Source organism: Typopeltis vanoorti, chromosome 6 (genome assembly GCF_054136105.1).
Source record: "Typopeltis vanoorti isolate ZY-2024b chromosome 6, IOZ_Tvanoo_1.0, whole genome shotgun sequence".
NCBI lineage: Eukaryota > Metazoa > Arthropoda > Arachnida > Uropygi > Thelyphonidae > Typopeltis > Typopeltis vanoorti.
Window position 1 is genome coordinate 155,849,304 of NC_143554.1, and position 24,676 is coordinate 155,873,979.

Genomic DNA, 24,676 nt, shown 5'->3' on the forward strand with positions numbered 1-24,676 from the left:
TACAAAGCAGGAAATTATGACTGCTTGAGGACTATGTTGGGATCTGTGCCATGGTATCAGTTGTTGGATGGGAAGGATATCAAGAGTGCATGGGAAGCATTTCAAAAAGCTTAAATTATAAGCAGCAGGCCAGAATAGTCACAACTGTTGTATGGAAAACTAAGTCTGAGTATGAAAAGAAACTGGCTCTGCAAGCTACAGACAACCATGAAGAATTTTATTGTTATGCAGAATGTAAAAAGAAAGAATATATACAAAAGAATAGCTCTACTGAATGTAGATGGCATATGGGTGACTGATGCAGAAAAGATTGTTCAACCAATGAGTGGCTATTTTGCTAAAGGTTATCTATCAGCCTGGTGTATGTAACATTGAGGAGCTCACTTCTACCTCTTCAGTGTATGAAGAAACTCAGGTGTATGAGGAGGTATTAGAGATGTTGCACAAACTGAATAAGAATTCTGCAGTAGGGATTGATGCGATATCAGCAAGAATGTTAAAGAGTGTTTAGCTGAACTGGCTATTTCCTTTGACCAGGATATAAACTCTGAGTCTCAAGGATGATAGTGGAAACAATGTATGGTAATCCCATTGCACAAGGGTGGTGCAGATTCTGGAAAAGTTGGTTAAGGATTGCATACAGAAATAGGTGGACAGAGAATCTCTACTTTGCAACAAACATCATGTATTTAGTAAGGGAAGATCATGTTTGAGCAACTTGCTCACATTCCACAATAATATTACCACTAAGTTAGACAAAGGAAATGGATACACCATGATACTTTAGGATTTTGTTAAGGGTTTTGACAGAATACAGCACATAAGACTACTACATAAACTGGAGAAAATTGGATTATAAAATATTAGCATAGATGGCTCACTAATAGATATCAAAGTGGTATAATGAGGATGTGACTCTGAAAGATTTAAGGATCATATCTCACTTTCTCCTACCTTGCTTTTACCACAAGTTGGAAACGTGTGGTAAAATCGAGATATATGTCCTGCTTGAAAGAACATATATCTCAGTACTGTTCCAAACAGACAGGGCTATCCATTCAGCCATAAGATCATGGCTCCAAGTGACTCGAACATGACTTGAGTCTACGCAGCTCGATGGGATAGTGATGACTCATATAGCCCAGTGTTGCTTCTGCACCCATGGGGTCAGCATGCGAAGGCATGACACTTTGGTCTCTATTCTGAACAACCGCTTTAAGAACAAAGGTTGGGAGACTGCAGTGGAACCACATTACAGGACATCCACGGGTTTGCATAAGCCAGACTTAGTGATTAAAAGAGATGGTGACGTTTGGGTAGTTGATGCTCAGGTGATGGGAACAGGGCGCCCACTAGCCTATAGCCATAATAATAAGGTAAACTATTATAAGAATAACCAAGATCTAGTTAGTAAGATACGTAAGAAGCATGGGGCAACTCAGAGGTTTACCAGCACCACCATCTGTTTACACAGCATATGGAGCACAGACAGCTATAAGGACTTAAAACAGCTTGGGCTTACACATAAGGATATAAAAGTTCTTTCCTTGAGGGCCCTATAGGGCACACTGGAGGCACAGCATTGCCACTAGAGAATGACTACAATGATAACTAGAACAGGCATAGGGTAAAACACTTGTAAAGGCTTAGGCCTATATCAAGTCTGGACGTGATGTAAGGGTAGTACTGTCTATAACCAGTACAAAGATTAATAAAAAAAATAACCAATGGAGTACCACAATGATTAGTCCTTGGTTCATGGTTATTCAATCTATGCATTAATTATATTTTGTCAAGAAAATTATGTGAAAATGGCTATCAGTTCAATGTTAGTAAATGTATGATCATGCACTTTGGTGTGATTAGATATCCAATGTTATATTATATTGATGGGATTATGCTAGAAGAAACTGATCAGGCTAGAGATCTTGGAATTTTTAGTAGACACGAAGTTGAAGTTCAAGGGTCATATAGCAAAAATTGTAAATACAATCAGAGAATAATTGCAATGTTGAAACAAACCATAATAACATGTAAATATAAGGAAGTCATTTTGCCTCTTTACAAGGCCTTGATAAGACCTCACATGGACTATTATGCACAGGTCTAGTCTCCTGGTTTTCATGGTAACTCTGATACAGTTGAGAGATGGTGCAAATGAGTGTCTTAGAAATGATAGGATTGTGGTATACTAATTACGAGGACAAATTGAGAATTTGTAGACTGCAGATGCTAGCAAAGAGGAGAGGGAGCGAGAGGTGACACGATCCAGACATACAAACTTCTGAAAGAATCTTATAGGATTTCAGCAGATTGAATTTTTCATTTTATCCAGGTGAAAAAAGGATGCAAGAGCATCCTTGAAAGCTGAGAATGAATGATGTCAAGAAGTGGGTGAGGGCTAGATATTTCTCTCATAGGGTGGTGTGGGATTGCAAGTGCAAGAAAGGTGCAAGTAACAAGTATAACAACTACTGCAGATAGTATGCCCCCCCCCTCCAACTCTAGGTATACAGTCTGATATAGCTTTCTTCAAAGATACTTTGACTATCTTCCATGCAGTGCTAAAATCTTTCCCCTCCAAATTCTAATATCATGTCACTTTTCCTGGCTGGCTCCTAAGTTTGTCATAATCAGCTACTTTGTAATTCTTTGTATATGCTTTCTTAACTGAAAATTCCAAAAAAACTGGAAATCTCTCAGGTCTTTCACCTCTCTTCTTGCCTGGTTTCTGTCAACTTTGCTTTGGAAAGAGAGGCCAGTGCTGAGATTATAATTTTAATAAAAATCGAATTCTTGGAATCTGATAAATGTGGCCTTGCCTACCACGTCACTGACACTATAATATAATTTTCTGGTTCAAACCAAAATTCTACCCTCAAAGATTTGATAATCTGTTCTTTGACATGTGCAACACTATGAGAGGCTGAACCTTAACTCTTCTGATTGCATCAGCTTTGGGAAGTAATTAACTGATTAACTGTACATATATATATATATATATATATATATATATTTAGAAAATTAATATTTGTACTGACTAGAACCTGAGAAGTATAACACAAAAAAAAAAAAAACTTTAATGAATCACGACTGGTTTCATTGGTGTCCCGACTTCTTCAGGTGAGTAAGAAATAACACAAAACTTATAAAACTAACAAGGTAAAAAAACGTGGACTTTTCAGCTTAATAAAAAGAAGAAGAATAGCAACAGTCATATTTGAAATAGTGACCGCGTGCTATTGTTAGCATGAATTGAATGTGAGTGACTGATTTTAGAGTGCCAGTACTGGATTACTGCGCAATGGGAATCAGGCAAACTGTAGCTCAGATTCTTGTTCATGTGTGAAGGGTATAGAACTATTTCTTTGATTCTACAATGCATCTTTCAAATTCATCATTGCATATATATAAATTGGTTGTGCGGTTCACACATGAACAATAATCTGAGCTACAGTTTGCCTGATTCCCATAGCGCAGTAATCCAGTACTGGCACTCTAAAATCAGCTGTCACTCACATTCAACTCATGCGGTCACTATTTCAAATATGACTGTTGCTATTCTTCTTCTTTTTATTAAGCTGAAAAGTCCATGTTTTTTACCTTGTTAGTTTTATAAGTTTTGTGTTATTTCTTACTCACCTGAAGAAGTCGGGACACCGATGAAACTATTCGTGATTCATTAAAGTTTTTTTGTTTTTTTTTGTGTTATACTTCTCGGGTTCTAGTCAGTACAAATATTAATTTTCTAAATGTATACATCCCGAGTCAATTCTAATAACAACACACACACACACACACACACACAGTCTCCAGGTTACGAACAAGACACATTCCTGAGAACGTCTTTAAATCGGATATGTACATAACTCGGATCCCTAATGGAACAGTGCATATGCTGTAATAATAACACTATAATGGCTCATATGTGGCAAAAATAATACAGTGTAATACTGTAATAACAATAATACCCCTGTACTGTAATAATAAGTTACAGAAACTATTGTACTCTTTCTTTTAATTCAAACAAAAAGAATATAAAAACAAACTCATACAAAAAGTTTAGATAGGAGAAATTTCAAAAAAGAATATTAAAGGTTGCATCAATGTCTTGCTTACTGGAAGGGGCATATTTGAGGCAAGAAGGTAGGATAACATTAATTGGAAGATGACGATGGAAATGGTGCTAGAGAGGATAGACCTGGTGACGGAGAATTAGGATTTAATTCTGTTTCCGAAGGAGGGGGCTTATCACTGAAGTCGATTTCTTGAAAAAGGTATCAAGGGTTGGTTGCACGACCCTTTTTTTTCCATCATAAATGACCTTGTAGAAGCTGATGTTCTCACTCAGCTTCTACAAGGTCATTTATGATGCTAACTGCATGGTAAACCTTTGTAAACCGCTGAATGTTAGGATCTTGCTCCTCAAGCTTAGCAAATCCTGATTCAATGAGACGAAAGGCTTCAGCTAATTCTTTTGTTGTGAACTTTGTTGGTTCTGAATCTTCTGATTCTTGTGTTTCTATAAGCTGCTTCTCTATCTCCATAAGGTCTTCATTGGTTAATTCCTGTGAATGGGACTCCAGTAAGCCAATGATATCATTTTCGTTAATGGCCAATTGCAATCACAGAATTGAGGGCACAGTTTGTCCAACACCCCTTTAAATGATGATTGCTTCACTTCTTCCAAAGAATCAGCAATGTTATTGATCGCATCATAGATGTTATACTTCCAGAACTCTCTCAAGGTCTCATCACAATCTTCCATGGACCTGCTCACAGGAATGTACGGCGTAAGTAATGTCTTAAATACAGAAATGACTCCCTGGTCTATTGGCTGCAGTAACGATGTAGTGTTGGGTGGTAAAAATACAACCCTTACATTAGGTGAAGGTCATCTAAAGATGTTGGATGTCCAGGAGCATTGTCCAGCACAAGTAGAATTTTAAAGGAAATTTTCTTTTATGAACAATAACGTTCCACAGAAAGAATAAAACAGTTCAAGAGCCAATCTTCAAACATAGCAAGCGTGACTCAGGCTTTTAAATTTGACTTCCAAATAACAGGAAGAGCTGCTTTAATAAGTGCAGGTTTGTTTACATGCACAAAAGAAACTAGTTCCCGAATTATTAATTATCCTTATGGGAGCCTTGGGAACCGTTCGTAAGTCGGGTCATAAATAACCTGGGAACAGCCTGTATATACAAGCGTGGCCTGAAAAGTTCTCGGTCAAACAATGAAAAAACTAATTTATAATTTAAAAATTATTTTTATTTTTCACCATAATCTCCCTTAAGACTAATACAGTTATTCCAACGATGCTCCAGTGCCATTATCCCATCCCTGTAGTGGTTCTCAGTAAGATCTACAAAATACCCCTCTAAGGCTGCAATCACTTCTTGATTCAAAGAAACACGCTGACCAGCGAAGAAGAAGAATTTTAGTTTTGGAAAGAGATAGACATCAGAAGGAGCCAAATCTGGGGAATATGATGGATGTTCCAACAATTCATAGTGCAGATCCCTTAATTTTCCTATTGCCAAAACACTTTTGTGGGCAGGTGCATTGTTCTGATGAAAGATGATTTTTTTTCTTGCAGATTGGCAACAAATAATTTCGCGTAATGCAAAAAAATCACATTAACCGATTAATCACTCGCTTAAAGCGATAAATAGTATCATTCCAGTCAATCACACATATCGAATTCACATTAAGCAAGGTTATCTTATATATTTAAATTAGGAGTATCCATAACTCAGTCAGTATAAATGAAGCCCTTTGGATGGAAAGACCTGGGTTCGATTTCTGTCAGTGATATGAGGAACCATTATCTGGTCTCTTTCGACTAAAGGTGAGTTTGCTGGACTCATACAGAGGTAGGGGGTTTTTTCACCTGAAAACTCTAGTTTTTTGTCTCCCAGAACAGGCAAACCGGCCCTGTGAACATGTCTATGCATTCTCAGACATAGGACACACCAGGAAGCATAGGGCTAACCACCTATCCTAAATAAGGTAGCGGTTAAGTGTAGAAAAATCCTCGATGCCGCAAGGTAAAAGAGAAAGGAAGGAATAAGAAGAAGATATTTAAATTAACGATTTTTGTAAGGCATAATCATTGTTGCTTTTGAATGCTATAGTGTGCTGTCCTATTTACTCAGCTGTAACTGAGATATAAGTAAGTAAATGTCTTTAATGACATTCAGTTTTGAATGTTATGAGCATCCAATCTTTACTTTGGTCCCTGATGATGTTCTAGTACAAGGAAGTAATGTATATAAATTAATAAATTTTACAATTGTTTGCATGTGCTAACTGTTGGTATATTTTGTATATTGAAGCATTATATTTTGTATAGTGAAGCATTATTACAGGGTGCTTAAGGGTCAAAGCTGTATAACTGAGAGGAGACCTCCACATAGCCTTTAAAGGAATGCGGAGAACCAGGGCTTCTGACCTAATGTCCAATCCTCACCTTCTCGTGGTGCACCCTGTTGGGTATCTACTTTGATACTGAACGAACAAGGATGGGCTGGCAATTTGGGATTTCGCCGACCAAATTGTATTCTTATTGGTTAAACCAAAATAAAAAATGATGGTACAACATGACAAAATTTCATGCTGGCTGGGGCGTCGCCCGGTTAAACAAGGCCCCCGTTGTTTTGGCCAGGGAAACAGGACAAACAGCGAAAAGTCGGCTACTAGAACAAATCTGAAAACAAACCCCAACTCAACATCACAAGAGTTAAAGATCGGTACTCTCAATGTAAGAAGCCCCAATAGCAACGAAATGGAGCTAGCTGAGGAATTAGATAAGTACCAGATCGACATAATAGGGGTCACTGAAACAAAAAAAGACCAAAACTGGCGAGATCTTTCTGAGCAATAAATACAAAATGTTATATTCAGGCAATGACAATCAAGGAAAAGAAGGAGTAGCCATAGTATTCAACACAAAATACGAGGCTAATCTTCTTGAATGGCAGTCAGTCTCAAATAGAGTAATGTGGGCAAATATAAGAATGGGGAACTGGACAATGAGACTTATTTGTGCCTATGGTCCCATAGAAGGTTCTACTAAGGTAGAAGTGGAGGAATTTTTTGACGCTTTAGAAAAAGCAACTGACACAATGAAAAAGGAAAAGTTGGTCCTTCTTGGGGATCTAAATAGCAGAGTAGGAAATGATTGTGAGACATACAAAAATATTTTGGGAAAATTTGGAGAAAAGAGCAAAGCTAATAATAATGGTAAATATCTGTTGGATTTCTGTTCAGGACATGGACTAGTTATTACTAACACCATGTTCCAACATAAAAATGTGCACAAATTCACATGGAGAGAAGAGGCTAGGAATAAGAAAAGTCTCACTGACTATATTATTGTTGATAGGGATGTTTTCTCCCTGGTGCAGGACACCAGAGTGTACAGAGGATTTGAAATTGGAAGTGATCACTATTTAGTCTTGAGCAAGATAAAATTGAATTTCATATTGAAAAGAATAACATGTAAGAAAGTTTTAGAGCGAATAAAAGTTGAGCAGCTCTCAGAAGTGAACTGTAGACTAAAATACAGAAAGATTATTGAAAAGAAAATGAAAGAGTTTGAGAACAGGAATCAAACCTTGGAGATTCAGTGGCAAACTCTGAAGAAAACATTGATTGATTCTGCGAGAGAGGCATGTGGTGAGGTTGTGTGCAAGGATAAAAAAATCAGAACTCCCTGGTGGACACAGGAAGTTAAAGAGGCAGTGAAGGAAAAGAAGAAAGCATATCAAAAGTTCCTGGCAAATAAGTCAGCTTTTACTCTTACAGAATACAGAGACAAATGTAAGAAAGCTAAACAGTGTGTAAAACTAGCTAAACAAAAGTCATGGGAGGACTTTGCCAAGAATATAGAAAATAAATATCAAGAAGGTGGCAAAATATTCTGCAGTTTGTTGAAGAAGCTTAGGAATGGAGGAAAGAGTGCTGTAAAAGGAGTTAGAGATGCTAAAGGTGACATGAAAACAGGAGAAAAAGATATCCTTGAAGTATTGAGTAATTACTTTGAAAAACTGCTAAATGAAACAAGCAGTGATGACAGCATAGTGATAAAAAACACTGACCAGCATGCAGTCAGGAATACATATCCATACTTGAAGTAGAAAAAGCCATCAAAAGCTTGAAATGTGGAAAGGCAGCAGGAGTAGATGATATTCAACCAGAGATGCTGAAGTATGGTGGTATAAAAGTCTTACAGTGGCTGCACTGCATAGTTCAGAAAGCCTGGAGAGAGGGACGAATTCCCGATGATTGGAGTAGAGCTCTCATAGTACCCATATATAAAAAGGGAAATAAAACTGAATGTGAGAATTACAGAGGTATTTCCCTACTGAGTGTTCCTGTCAAGATCTATGCAAGTATACTTGAGAAACGGTTGAGAAGAATTGTGGAAGAAAAGCTTGGTGAAGAACAAGCTGGATTCAGGCCAAATAGAGGCTGTCAGGATCAGATCTTCACTTTACGACAATTAGTCGAGAAAGCATGGGAATATAACAAGGTGCCAAGAGAGAAGCTATTCAATACGCTGGTTATATGGTGTCAATGGGGCATTATATCAAGCAATACTTAGTCTTTATTTGAGTTGTAAGTCAGCAGTTAGAACTGAAGGAAGTACAGGAAGATGGTTTAATGTTAAATCTGGTGTGAGACAAGGATGTACATTATCCCCTCTGTTATTCATTATCTATATGGATCACATTATGAAGGAAAGTGGTATTAAACCTGATATCAAAATTGGAGATGTTAATGTCAGCTCTTTTCTTTATGCGGATGATGTTATACTTCTAAATAAATCCGCTACAAGTCTGCAAGATTCTCTGACTAAATTGAATAGCTATTGTAATAGATATGGTATGAAGGTCAGCAATAAAAAGACAATAAAAATAGGTAGAATCATTGAAAATGTCAACTGTGTTGTGAATGGAGAACCTGTGGAACAAGTAAAATATTTCGGTTACTTAGGCACGATTTTTACTGAAGATGGTAAATTAAATATAGAAATAGACAATAGAATCAGCAAAGCTGGTATGGTGGGAAGTCAATTGAATAAATTCATATGGAATAAGAGAGAAATTAGTCGGAACACTAAATTAGCTGTATACAAGACAGTGTTCAAACCAGTTTTAACTTATGGATCTGAGAGCTGGGTCAGAAGTAAAACACTTGACCAAAGACTAGAGACCGCAGATATGAGAGTCCTGAGAAAGATTAGAGGCGTGAACAGATGGGATCAATGGCAATATCATATTAAAAATGAGGATATTAGGAAAGAACTTGACATTGTCAGCATCCAGGAATGCGTTAGCAGAGCTAATCTCAGATGGTATGGTCACTTAAATAGAATGGGAGAGGAAAGATTAGCAAAACAAGCGTTCTCTGCCAGGTTGGCAGGAAAATGATCCAGAGGAAGACCAAGATATAGGTGGATTGATACGGTACAAAGTGCCTTAGACGATAGAAATATAAGATCTGATAATGTTGGAGTCTTGACAAGTAACAGACTGATTTGGAGGAAAATTGTAGATAGGAAGTTAGTAATGATGTAAATTTTTCATGTAGTACTGTCATATCCTGTACACCCCCTTGAGGGTACATGGCAGGAATTTGATGATGATGATGCATTATTACAGGACATATCTGTTTTCAGGAAATTACGGTGATGATTAAATGCATTCAAATATCGTTTATGTTAAAACAACGTTGTGAGGGGGAAGGGGATTTAAAAAAAAAGTTCTTACAACAGAATGTACATGCATATTAGGCCAAGAAGCAGTCTCTTTGCATGTAGGACATCCTTCATCCTGGCCTTTCTGGCAATTCTTTGTATGCTGAATTTTATCTTTCAGTAAAGAGCAAGAGAGAAAATTGCAGTTTGGATCTAGGCACTCGGAAGCATGTTCAAGAGATTTAACAAAAACAAGGCTGCTGTTATCCCAAACGACATCAATCTCATGATCTTCACCTTTTCCATTTGGTACGACATCTGAATCCGAAGTTTCCTGTTTAGACAGAAATCTTTATGAAATATTAAAAGTATAAACACACAAAAAATATTCTGAAATATTTCAACATAAACTTTTGTTGTTTTTTATGTGAATCCTGCCCAAAAATGGTTGTAAATTCCCCTCTCCCCATTAGTGCCATGGTGGGCTAAGAGTTAGATACTCCAGAAATCAAACATGGATTTCTATGCAAACTGCTTTGGGCATCAAATAAACAATGGTTAATTTTAAACTGGGCATAAAATTTACTTCTCACCTAAAGACATACACAAACATCCATGCTAGCAGTAGAAATGAAACATATGACTTATTAGTGGGGGAGTAGAGACTATTCACTTGGCCAACCAAGCCAGCATATAGACAGAACAAAAACTTCTTACTCAGGGAGTCTTTTCCTGCTCCAATTCTATTCAGGTTTGAAAAAAAGTTGTTCATTTCAGAACAACTTTTTTTTCAAACTTTATTTGATGGCTTTTTTTTTTCTATAGGTTATCTGATATTCCTTTAATATATAGAATGTTTACAGTTTTATTGTAATCTAGTTTATTTTTGTTTTAAGTGAGATCTTGTGAAGAATTTTGTTGATAGTATTTTGGCTATAGCCATTTTTCAGGAAGGTATTACCGATAACTTTTAATTCATTTTTAAGTTCCTGTTCATTGCAGCAAATATTCAAAGCCCTGTTTTTTAGTGTGTTAATAACACCTAGTTTTTATGTTGGGTGGTGGTAAGTCTCTGTGCATATATTGGCCAGTATGTGTCGGTTTCCAGTAAACAGTGAAGGAAAGACTACCAGAAGGAAGACATGTGACAAGTGTATCTAGAAAAGAAAGTGTGTTCTGACTTTCAATTTCAATTATGAATTGTATGTGTTTGTTTAGGTGGCTGAGGAATGTCTGTTGGCCATGGAACTAGATAGCAAAAACATTGTCAACGTATCTAAGACAGATATTGGCTTAGAGCACGTTGCTCTAAAGCTTCTATATAAAAGTTAGCAACTGGGGGGGGGGGGGAGATACATGACCCATGGCTGTGCCTTCTTTTTGTAGGTAAAATGTGTTTTGGCAAACAAAATAGCCAGAATGTAGTACATGTGCAAAGACCACTCTGATATTGTGAGGGAATTTGTCCTGCAAAAGAAGAATTGTGTCAATGACTGGGCTATTTGTGAAGAGGGCAGAGACGTCAAAACTGACTAAAAAATCACTTTTTTTTCCCAGTGCGATGCTTTTAATTTTGTTTAAAAAGAGTTGTGTGTTTTTTTTAATATAGGAGGGGGAATGACCTGCCAACTCCTTGAGTGCTGATGCTAGTTGCTTGACTAGATTATAATTCTGGATGTCTATACCTTCAACTATCAGCCAGAGAGGTATTGTTTGAAATGCAATATAGCTTGTCTCTGTGTATATGTGTGTGTGTGTATACTCCAGATGATGACCTTAATATGAAGGTCAAAATGTTGGAAAATTAAAGTAATTTCTTCTAACACAGTTGTAGTCTCCATAATTTCATTACAAGAGTTTGATTTGAACACAGCAGTAGGAATTGATGGGAAATCAGCTAATGTGTTTAAGGAATGTGCAAAAGAATTAGCAGTTCCTAATAAATTAACAATTCCTAATGAAGAAAAGGAGGGAAAGATAATTCCATTACACCAGTATGAAGAGAGGACAGAAGCAACTGTTACAGACTATAGCACTGAAGTGATCATTATGGTGTTGGAGGTTGGTAAAAGTGCAATCTACTGTTAACATGGTATAGTTCTTGCTGTAGCAATTGTTTCACATTTAATAAGAGACTGATTACAGAGTTGGATAAAGAAATGGATATAAAAGAATATTTTAGGATTTTCCAAGGCAGGATTCCACAATGGAGGTTATTATACAATTTTAGAGGGATGGGTATGCAAAACATACTTATGATATGGCTAGAAGAGGGACTGCCCAAGAGTGAGTAATGCATGCTGGTGTCTGGTGTACAAGAATGAAAGCGATCCATGGTGAACATTAGGGTTCTTGTTTAACTTGCACATTAAAGATATCAGGGTTAGTGAAGATAAATATATACAATTATTTGCTAATGATGCAAAAATAAGAAGAGAAATAAGTCACTAAGACCTGAAGGTGATGACAGATAGAGAATTAAAGTTTAAGGTTTGCTGCTAAAATTAACTCATCACATCAAATAACTGCAATGTTGAAGAGATCACTTACCCACAAGAACAAGGAAATTATTCTTCTCCTGTACAAGCAAGCCTTTGATTAGACATATATTGATTACTATAGACCATGTACTGATTATTATAGGGGTGCTTAAGGGTCAAAGCTGTATAACTGAGTGGAGATCTACACATAACTTTAAAGAAATGAGGAAAACAGACCAGGACTTCTGACCTAATGCCCAATCCTCACCTTCTTATGGTGCATCCTTTTAGGTATCTACCTGGATACTGAATGAATGAGGATGGGCTGGCGATTTGAGATTTAGCTGAACAAACTCTATTCTTATTGGCTTAAACCACAAATAAAATGATGGTACAACATGGCAAAATTTCATGCTGGCTGGGGGTGTCATCCTGTTAAATAAGGCCCCCATTGTTTTCGCCAGGAAACCAGGGCAAACAGTAAAAAGTAAGCTGCTGGAACAAATCCTGAAACACATCCCAACTAAATATCACCAGAGATCAACATCGGTACTATCAACATAAGAAGAATGAATGGCAAAGAAATGGAGCTGGCTGAGGAACTGGTAAAGTATCAGATTGATATAATAGGAGTTACTGAAATAAAAAAGAGAAAAACTGGTGAGATCTATCTAAGCAATAAATACAAAATGTTATATTCAGGCAATAACAATCAGGGAAAAGGAGTAGTTACAGTATTCAACACTAAATAAGAGACTAATTTTCTTGAATGGCAGCCAATATATAGTAGAGTGATGTGGGCAAATATCAGAATGGGGAACTATCACCTTATTGTAGTAAATAAGTAGATCACCAAATCATGATACATTTTAGCTGATCCTTGCTGTCAATCAAAGATAATACCATTGTTGTCAACCCAATTACTGATCCTGATTCTCAACAGCCTTTCAAGTACCTGACACACAGACTGGCTTAATTTTGATGCATGAATATGTCAAGGCAGATATCAACTCCCTGGCATATTCCTTCAAACTATGCAGTGATATACCATCCACTCTCAAAGCCTAATTAATATCAAGTTAACTTGATTCCTCATATACCTTTTTCATACTCACAGCCATTCTCTCCTCCTCTTCTGCTCTCAAATTCTCAACTATGTTACATTCAGAAGGATGAAAGGACCTTTATGAACTGCTCATTAAATATCACAATTATATTCTCTGCAGCAGTTGTTCCTATACTATTTTCTCTAATCAATGATAATCATCATCATCAAATTCCTGACATGTACCCTCAAGGGGTGTACAGGATATGATAGTACTACATGAAAAATTTACATCATTACTAACTTCCTATCTACAGTTTTCCTCCAAATCAGTCTATTACTTGTCAAGACTCCAATATTATCATTATCAGATCTTATATTTCTATCGTCTAAGGCACATTGTACCATATAAATCCACCTATATCTTGGTCCTCCTCTGGGTCATTTTCCTGGCACCCTGGCAGAGAACACTTCTTTTGCTAATCTTTCCTCACCCATTCTGTTTAAGTGACAATACCACCTGAGATTAACTCTGCTAACGCATTCCTGGATGCTGATAATGTCAAGTTCTTTCCTAATATCCTCGTTTTTAATATGATATTACCATTGATGCCATCTGTTCACGCCTCTAATATTTCTCAGGATTCTCATATCTGCAGTCTCTAGTCTTTGTTCAAGTGTTTTATTTCTGACCCACCTCTCAGATCCATAAGTTAAAACTGGTTTGAAACACTGTCTTGTACACAGCTAATTTAATGTTCCAACTGATTTCCTCTCTTATTCCATATGAATTTATTCAAATGACTTCCTACCATACCAGCTTTGTTGATTCTGTTGTTTATTTCCATATTTAATTTACCATCTTCACTAAAAATTGTGCCTAAGTAGGTGAAATGTTTTACTTGTTCCATAGGTTCTCTGTTCGCTACACAGTTGACATTTTCAACGAATCTGCCTATTTTCATTGTCTTTGTCTTTTTATTGCTGACCTTCATACCATATCTATTACAACAGTTATTCAATTTAGTCAGGGAATTTTGCAAAGTTGTAGTGGATTTATTTAGAAGTATAACATTGTCCGCATAAAGCAAAGAGAAGACATTAACATCTCCAATATTGAGATCATGTTTAATACCACTTTCCTTCATAATGTGATCCATATAGATAATGAATAACAGAGGGGATAATGTACTTCCTTGCCTCACACCAGATTTAACATTAAACCATCTTCCTGTACTTCCTTCAATTCTAACTGCTGACTTACAACTCAAATAAAGACTAAGTATTGCTTCATATAATGCCCCATTGACATCATATAACTGTAGTGTATTGAATAGCTTCTCTCTTGGCACCTTGTCATATGCCTCTTCCAGATCGGCAAAACTTAAATACAGATCTGATCCTGACAGCCTCTATTTGGCTGAATCCAGCTTGTTCTTCACCAAGCTTTTCTTCCACAATTCTTCTCAACCATTTCTCAAGTATACTAGCATACTAGCTGACCTTTCGCTATCTGCCCTGGTTCCCTGGCGAAAACAACGGGGGCCTTGTGTAACCGGGTGATGGCTCAGGCAGAATGAAATTTTGTCATGTTGTACCATCATTTTGTATATTGGCGGTACAACATGACAAAATTTCATGCAGCTGGGGCATCGCACGGTTACACAAGGCCCCCGTTGTTTTCGCCAGGGAACCAGAGCGAACAGCAAAAGGTCAGCTAGAATGCTAGTATACTTGAGAAACAGTTGAGAAGATTGTGGAAGAAAAGCTTGGTGAAGAACAAGTTGGATTCAGGCCAAACAGAGGCTGCCAGGACAGATCTTCAATTTTTTTTTTTTTTGCTGGCTACATATCAAAAGAACTTCCTAGGATTTTTTTTTTTTTTTTTTTTGCTCCATGAGCTAACTGCTGCTCATACTGAACTTTTGCTATCCTTACCAACCAAATCTCCTCCTTGCCTGTTCTTTGTATTCCTCATGGAACCGATCATTACTGCTCCTCTTAGGTTGTCTCCATAATGCCCCCCCCGCATCTTTATCGCATGCTTAATCTCTTCATTCATGCATTTCACACCTACCTTATTTACCCATCTCACCTTTGGAATGCCTTTAGACATTGCTTCTACTAGATAGTTCCTGAAGCATGACCCATTTTAGGTGAATGTTCCCTGTTTGTCTTGCACACTTGTTTTCTCATTCTCTACATTCTTGTAGCATTGACCTCCTTTCCACCCAATTCCTCATTCCAAGCTGTCTCCTGAACTTCTCATAATCACCAGCTTTGTATTTCCACATATATCCTTTCCTCACATGGCTGGCAACCACCCAGGTAATCACTTCATGGTCACTCTTGCCAATTAGAAGGAGATTTAACCCTCATAACACAGGATTTATAATAAATCCTGTGTTATGAGGGTGGTCTGAAACGTTCTCTCCCTAACAATGAAAAAACGAATTTATAATTTCAAATTTATTGTTATTTTTGAACACAATCTCCCTTAAGACTAATACATTTATTCCAGCGATGCTCCAGTGCCATTATCCTATCCCTGTAGTAGTTCTTGGTAAGATCTGCAAAATACCCCTCTACAGTGTTGTGTCCTGAATAGTCAGAAATTGAAAGGTAAAATTTAATTTATTCAGGAACAACTATCCTTAAATTTTGGCATGGAAAAGGAAATGTACATTATAACTTTAAGGCAAAACTGAAGAAATGTTTAGTTTAAGAAATGTGAGACTTGACCAGTTTGGTACAGAGTCAAATAAGGAAATTTATTTGAGGTTATTATTTAATTAGAGCATCCCATTCTATGTATTGTGTGAAAGCAAGTTGAGTGTAAGCTATAGTTCAAAGGTCACACTTTAGCCGTCCAGTACAACGTATGGCCTAAGGGAATGAGAATTATAAGGAAAGCGAAGTTAGAACGCTTTCTCGGAAGAACGCCACGTGCAAGTGAATGAGTGCCACACAGTAAACAATGTGGTGTTAAGTGCGAGAATCTCCGGGAAAGAGAGGAAAAATATAAGGGTCAAGCTCCCCCCACACGAGGCTCTTTTTTTTTGGTTCCTGGCTCCTGCTCTCTTGGACATTGGCTCTCCGTCTCTGCCAACGGGATGATTCCTGGTCGGCCGTAGGAGTCATGAAAGGCTTATCGAGGTTCGCGAGGCAAAGCTAGCTATCTCTTCATAACAGAATAGCTGAGCTATATTGTGTGACCGACGATATAGATGTATTCCTGCGGTTCCAAAGAAAGACCAGAGCAGCACACTGCCTTATCGTCCCGGAGAGCCTGATCGTGTTGCTATCATATGTGACCCGAAGAATGGTAGCCCACAACGGTGCCTTGATGTCCAGACAAGGCTGAAGACAGAACAGAAAGTCATTCCATGGGATGGTAATGTAGAATGTTAAAGTATCTGATTTCTAATTAAAGACATGAGTGAACTCTATAAGTTAATTTATGAATGGACAAGTTGTAGAGAACTTTAGTGATTATCCCATTTGGCAGTAACCTGTCCCTATGTTGAAGAATATTTCCCTAGAAGGGATCTGTATGTGAAATAACTTTGATATGTTGTGAAATATGATTAGTGACCCTAGAGTGATTGATGATAAGATAGTTTAGGCTGGAAATTTGTATGTTTCTATAAACTCTATTGTCCAAGTTATGATTTATGTATTGTAGTGTTAGAATGGATATTAGAATTTTGCTAGGAAGGTGATTAAGTTATTCATGTGCCTTATATTTTCATGTATATCTCTTAGGCTTTAATTTGCCTGAGTCCAGCCGATTATATGAATTCAAACAGCCACTCATAAAATTACTACCGAACCTAGCAGGAGGGATATATGAATATAGTTTGATCCTTCAGGTCACGACTGCATGTAAGACAAAAAAAAGTGAGATTAGTTAGTTTATTGTTTGAAATTTCATTACTGTGTATTACTCTGAGATAGCCACCTTGGATAAGAATGTTATCTATCCTCTGTATTGGCTGGCACAGTATAAAAATAAATTCATCAATATTTAACAGGCGGACTGTCTCAGAGGCCATTATTTTAGGGTCCTGTCCCATACATAGACAAAGCCCTAATGAATGAAGGGGTTACATGTGGCGAAATTTGGGAGCGGCCTGAATTATAGTTCGTTTAAGAAAGGGAGAAAGAACAGTAACAAACAGTGCAGATAAGAGGACTTGATTGAATAAGGTTTTAGCTAAGAAGGATAGATTTGAGTAAACAACTATATTATATTATACAGAAACACAGATATAACGATAGAAAAGTATATAACAACAGCTGCAATCACATCTTGATTCGAAGGAATCAAGATGTGATTGCTGTAGATTCCTTGATTCCGAGGAAGAGTTTTAGTTTTGGGAAGAGACAGAAGTCAGAGGAAGCCAAATCTGGGGAACAAGGTGAATGTTCCAACAATTCATAATGTAGATCCCTTAATTTTCCCATTGGCAAAACACCTTTGTGGGCAGGTGCATTGTCCAGATGAAAGATGATTTTTCTTCTTCTGCAAATTGGGTCTTTTCTCACGAATTTTTTTGTCTAGTCTGATTAAAAGATTGGAATGATATTCCGCGGTTATTATTTTACCCTTTTCAAGATAATTAATAAACAAAATGCCCTTAGCATCCAAAACACCGATGCCATGACTTTTCCTGCTGATGGACCAACTTTGTCTTCTCTGGCACTGAACAACTGGTTTCTGACCACTGTTTTGACTGTTTGGATTCTGATGTGTAATGGTGAATCACAAGTCTCATCCATAGTAATAAATCAATGCACAAAATCAGTTTTATTCTTGTTACAACACTCCAAGCACTGTTCAGAGATGCGAGTGCATTTTTGATCTGCGCAGCATCCATCTTGCACAAAGCTTTTTCATTTGCAATTCTTCATGCAAACTATATCCTACACGTTCTTTTGAAATGCCTATAGTCTCAGCAATTTCACGCACTTTGACTCGCCAGTCATCCAATACCATATCATGCACTTGATCAATGATTTCTGGTGTTGTTACACTTTTTGGACGTCCTTCACGTGGATCATCTTCAAGGCTGGTACAGCCATGTTTAAACTCAGCAGCCCATTTATTAATTGTAAACTTTTATGAACTTCGAATGAATTTCTTTTGGCATTAAACATTCTTTTACAAAGAATTTTATAACTGCACAATACTCAATTTTATCCATTTCAAGGGATACAGACAACACCTTTGGTTCAGACAACTGTATAAAACAAACTACTTGATAGAATGATTTGCAATTTCACATGGATGCTTACAACAGATGTACCAACTTAGAAAAAAAATCTTGCTGATAGTGTTGCCATCTATGGTTGAGGCCGAGAACTTTTCAGACCACACTCGTACATAATACCTGAGGTAGTTGTCCTTCAAAAATCATTTACTTCCAGTTGCAAACTCATCATCTCAATTATATTGAGGTAATTAAAATCACCCTTAATGATCATCCTCTTTCTATTTGCTTGGGTAATTAGCTTATACATTTCCTGGTCACTATCCTCCACATTACCAGGTCTTAAGCACATCCAAGGAAGTATTTCATTCTATTCACCCCTATCTCACACCATGCTGCCTCAAAACATTCACCACTATTTCCCACTTACATCTCTACCTTGTATGGACATCAATAGCACTGAATCACCCTTTATCCTTTCTATCTTAATATTATTATTCGTATGGAGTTTCCTCCCTATTTCTCCCCCATCCCTACTGGGGCAAGTTGAGCCCCTCATGGGGTTAAGTATTTATGACTGTAGATCCGTGTGTGTTCACAGGGCCGGTTTGCCTGCTTGCGGAATGAAAAACCTCAGATAAACTGGTGGGAAAAAACCCTGCTGTCCACACCCAAGACCGGATAACTTGGCTATGGCTGAGGAAGATCCTTAAGCGCCTCACGTCGTCGATGGGAATCGAACCTACGACACTCCTTCCACAGGCATATGGTTGCGAAGTGCATAGCCACTAGGCTAACTGCGTGGACTTCTATCTTAATGAAATGCATAATACTCCTCCATCTTTATTCCTGTCAGGATGTCATCCTCATCAACTACGTCTCACTTATTCCAACAATTTTTGGGTGAGCACACTCAATCAATGCAACCATTTAATTTCCTCTGTTTGTGATACTTCTAGCATTTGAATACAAACATAAGAGCTCATCCCTAGATCTGTAATAAGCTTCACTGATACCAGTTATTAGATGTGACTTCTCCATAATTTCCTTGAGCCATTTCTTTTCTCCTTATACAACCCAGATCCTTCTTCAAATCTGTTTTCTCTACATCCCAGGTCATCCCCTTCCTTTTCTTGTCTATATATGTATTCACATCTTCTAGGTGCATCAACTTTTTGCATGCTGTGTTCTGAGTCTTGTATTTCCCTGTTTGTCTTGCACACTTTTCTCATTCTCTACATTCATGTTACCCACTTCTTTATTCATAAGCACTACTTCAACCTCTCCTTCCTTATTCTCCCACTCTTTCAGATCAGTTCTTACTTGCTCAGATTCACTCTCTGCAATCATTACTCTTCTTCAGCAGTCTCACCAAATAACTCACAGCAAAACCATTCAAATGAAGTCCGCTCTCACACAGTTCAATTCTTCCTTCAAATTCATTCCACACATTAAAAAACTGCATTTCTTTCTCTTCACACATTTATGCAAACATATCATTCGTATTTCTTGCTCTTCACCTCAAATCATCACTGTCATACTTGGGCAACACATTGACTATCTTTCCTATCACATTATCTTTTATCCTTCTCAACAATCTCCTGATATCCAATCTTATATTTTCCTTGTTTCCAGTCAAATCATTTGTCTGTACCCCCACTACCAACTCCTTTGCTTGCTTACTCTTCATATCCAATGTCTGAATCACACTATTCATTTTAAGTCCTGGAAAACAAACCTTGTGTATCTTCTTGTTTGCCACACCTCTAATAATGGAATAGCCATACAATGGTACGCAAGAGTTTTTTGCTACCTTTTACATACTAGCATCAATTCTTTACGTCTTCTTCACTCTTCCATGGATATCTCCAATTCTCTTCATTTCACTCTACATTCCCCTATCTCCTGACTCATTTTAATCAACTCAGTTTTCAAATCTTGCTTCCTTTTTTCACCATTATTCACTCATTATTTTATCGCCAGTCATACACACACACTTATTCCCCGTTAAGCTCACCACCTTACTGTTAATTGCACTCTGTTTTTTGACATCAATGTATTACAATTGTTGAGTATTCCATTAAAAAGAAATTACTTGTCACACTTTCATAATATAAGGGACCTTTAATAAGAGGTCCCCATATATCCTAGATGGGATGAACATAGGCCTTCTAACAAATAAACATCATATGATTCTCACAACTGCATTATAGCGATGTCACAAAACACAAAGTGTAAGATCAATCTTGGAAGCTAAGTAGCATATTAAGAAAGTGTGACAAGTAACTTTTTTTAATGAAGTAATCAACAAGTGTAATACACTGATTGAGGGAAAGAGTCCACTATTTCTGAATGATGACTACAGAAATGATTGTACAATGATGACTAATTGGATACCTACAACATTATAATGTGACTCCATGGCAGTTAAGTAATCATAAAAATAATAATAAAAAAAAAAAAAAAACTTTACAAATGAGCCAGTTCATATGAGGACAGCAAGAGTCCTCCTCCCAGATTCTTAACCTCATAAGAAAGAAAGAATGAGAAAATACACACACACAGTAAAATGCACAAAAACTAGTCTCATGGCTTTTAATGCTCTAACCATATTTTTACTTCTTGTTCTATTTCCCCCAAAAATACAGGATGAGAAAATTCATCTGCGGCTAATGAGCTCCTTATCAATGTGATGCCTCTTTTACTCTCAGCTATTAGCTAGTTTAACTTCTACTTCAACATATTATCACAGCTAATTCTCTTATATTTCATAGTTCAGAAGTTCTATTCTATTTCTATTTTCATTTCAGAAGCTTTTGTGGTTTTCAGCTCACTTTTATAATGCCAATCTTGTTACAAGCCCTGTGAATATTTCTCAGCTGTAGGCATTAAACTACCAATAGTCTATGTTGTTGTGTGTGGGTCGGTGTGTGTGTGTGGAGGGGGGGGAGATAAGAATGGTGTTTGTATTTACAGTTCATTTTTTAAACTCTTTCTCTAATAAAATTAATAACAAAAAATTAAATGTGAAAGCAAGGCGAAGAAAGAATGATAAAATGTTAAAAATATGCCAGTTAAGCAGTTACTGAAGAATAAAAAAAAAAAATATTATATTTAATATATCTGTTAATGATATGTTAAGCAAACTATATATTTTATTCTTAATATAAGAGAAAATAAATTGTGCTTTATTAACAAACCTCCAGAATCTTTATCGTATTATTCAACCGAGTTTGCAATTCTTCTTTTTCTTTCTTGATTACCTAAAATTAAAATGCTCTTTCAAGAAAGATTCTCATTTTGTTATGTTACTTTAGAGTTTGAAATATTCATGGCAATTACACAGAATTACCCATTAGTAGTACAAAGCAAAAACATGGTTTGTAAAAATGTATTATTATATAAAGGAAATGACAAAGCATGCACACACACAAAATACCAATACATTGGAAACAGTCTTTCCCCACTGTTAAAGGTTTCCTCTTAACCACCCAACCAACCAAGACGTATATATACATCCAAGTTATCGTGGAGGTGAAGTGTAGATTAAATTGTAATACCATTTGATATTTACATTGAAATATATGATGGATACAAAGTGTAGAGGAGTGATGTATTTTATCCATATTGACAGCAACGTAGTTAATTCACTTCCAATAGTATTATATTTCATGGTATAAATGATCACTGGTACCTGTGGCACGGACATATAATAAACACATGCAGACACAGTAGCGACAAATTATTTAATGATGCTTAAAAAATCGAACTGAATCACACAGTCCATCTTCAATGCACTGTGTGATTCACAAATTGATTCAAATAAGTAAGATAGCAATAGGCAAACCATTCAAGGCAGGTGCTGCATGCAAAAAACAGAAGTAACAGTTAAGAGACCTGACAGTTAATTTCCTCTGTAAACATGCATGTACATCTCTGACACATCGAGCTAGTTTCTGTTTAGTAATGATATAGTCAAGTATATCATTACTAACCAATTAATAAACAAAAATAAAATTATATATAAATATAGTTAATTGCTCACTACAGCTGACTATAAAAGGTTAGATATACAGAAAAGAGGTAAACATCCTTTCTAATGGAATCTCCACCTTCTTGATGTGGTAAGGAGGCTTGCATGCACCAATGACTTCAAAAGCTATGCCACCAATAACCAAGCTACTGGTAGGGTCTCCCTAACTGGACAGGTCAAAAGATAGGTGCCAGACTAAGAGAAAGAGAGAGATACCCTGATCTTCCAGGATGGGGGATTTTCATAAGGCTGGTTACCTTACCAAGTAAAAAATCTCTATAACTCAGACTCTTGAACAAGAAATTCATCGGACAGAAACAATAAATTAAGACCAGGAAAGGATAAAGATAAAAGATTAGGAATCTTGGACATTTTAAAAGTAGCCACATGGAAAGTAAGATGTATAACAACAAAGGAATTAGAATTAGTAAAACAACTTGAATTAAAAATATTAATATAGCTATGATAACAGAAACAAAAAAGAAATTAAAGGGAACAAAAGATATAGATGATTTTACTATGTTATTAGTGGAGTGAATATTTTAATCGATAATAAATGGAAAAATAGAATATGAAACTAAAATTTTGTAAATGCTCAAATTATAACAAATTAAAAACTAATAGAAGTAACTTAAATATCATAAGAGTATATGCCCCTGAAGAAAAGTAGAAGAGAAGATTCTGAAGAGTTTTATGAGGAAGTACAAAAACAAAAAAATGTAATAAAAATGACTATATATTAAGAGCAGGAGATCTTAATGCTAGAGTCTGAAACAATCCAATCCCAAAAAATGGGATTGGATTGTTTCAGAAATGTTTTAGGAAAATATGGAGAAATTTGCATGAATAACAATGGTCAAGAGCTATTACACTTCTGTATAATCAATAATTTAAAAATAATTAATGCTTTTTTTTTCTTCTTCAAAAATATAATTAAATATATTTAGAATGGCAGAGGAGCAAGATCTATACTTGACTATATCATTACTAAACAGAAACTAGCTCCATGTGTCAGAGATGTACATACATGTTTACAGAGGAAATTAAAGTGTTAGAATGTTATATCAATCATGATTAACATATTAAATAAAAAAAGCCAAAATTAATGAAGATATATAAGAATGCAAAACTTTAATAAATTCATAAAGCAGTCTCTGAAGTACAGGCAGTCCCCAGGTTATGAATGAGATACGTTCCTGAGAACGTCTTTAAGTCGGATTTGTATGTAACTCAGATCCCTGATGAACAGTGCATATGCGGTAATAATAATACCCCATGTACTGTAATAATAAGTTACAGAAACTACTGTGCTCTTTATTTTAATTCAAACAAACAGAACATATAAACAAACTCATACAAAATGTTTAGATAGGAGATAGGAGAAATTTCAAACAAGAATATTAAAGGTTGCATCAGTGTCTTGCCTACTGGAAGGGGCATTTCTGAGGGAAGAAGGGAGGCTAACATTAATCGGAAGATGATGATGTAAATGGTGCTAGAGGGGATGGACCTGGTGTTGGAGAATAGGATTTGATTCTGTTTCTGGAGGAGGGGAGCTTAGCACTGAAGTCAGTTTCTTGAAAAAAAGGTATCTAGGGTTATTTGAACAGCTTTTTTCTTTTTTTTCCCATTATAAATGGCCTTGTAGCAGCAGCAGCAGCTGATGTTTTCACTAACTGCACAGTAAACCTTTCTAACTGCTGAATGTTAGGATCTTACTCCTCAAACTTAGCAAATCCTGCTTCAATGAGATGAAAGTTTACAACAAAGAATTAGCTGAAACTTTCTTGGCTCTGGATCTTCTGATTCTCCGTGTTCTTGTATTTCTATCAGTTGCTTCTCTATCTCCATAAAGTCTTCACTGGTTAATTCTCGTGAATGGGACTCTAGTAAATCAATGGCATCATTTTCATTGATGTCCAATTACCGTGTATTGCCACTATCCACCACAGCTTTTCTGGCTTCAGCGATGTCTTCTGTGAGACCATGAAAATCATCACAGAATTGAGGGCACAGTTTATTACACACCCCTTTAACTGTTGACGTTTCACTAACTCCCAAGCATCAGCAACGTTTTTGATGGCATCATGGATGTTATAATTCTTTCAGAACTCTCTCAAGGTTATCACATCATCTTGCATAGCCCTCAATGTTTGCGGAAATGTACACCATAAGTAATAAGCCGTAAATGCAAAAGTGACT

The 24,676-nt window shown here is 36.5% G+C and overlaps 1 protein-coding gene across 2 annotated transcripts in view; it reads right to left on the reverse strand.

Moving 5' to 3' along the window:
• LOC150106127 (TNF receptor-associated factor family protein DDB_G0285149-like) overlaps positions 1-24,676 on the reverse strand; it is a 246,739-nt gene that overhangs the window by 65,124 nt on the left and 156,939 nt on the right. Inside the window, exons 10-11 of one of the 2 annotated variants that reach the window (XM_090393875.1) lie at positions 21,642-21,704; positions 9,777-10,037 (exon numbers count right to left, since the gene is read on the reverse strand). In XM_090393875.1, the coding sequence (XP_090250001.1) occupies positions 9,777-10,037; positions 21,642-21,704 (324 nt within the window). The remainder of the gene's footprint in view (positions 1-9,776; positions 10,038-21,641; positions 21,705-24,676) is intronic. The other variant, XM_090393876.1, reaches the window with a different exon arrangement.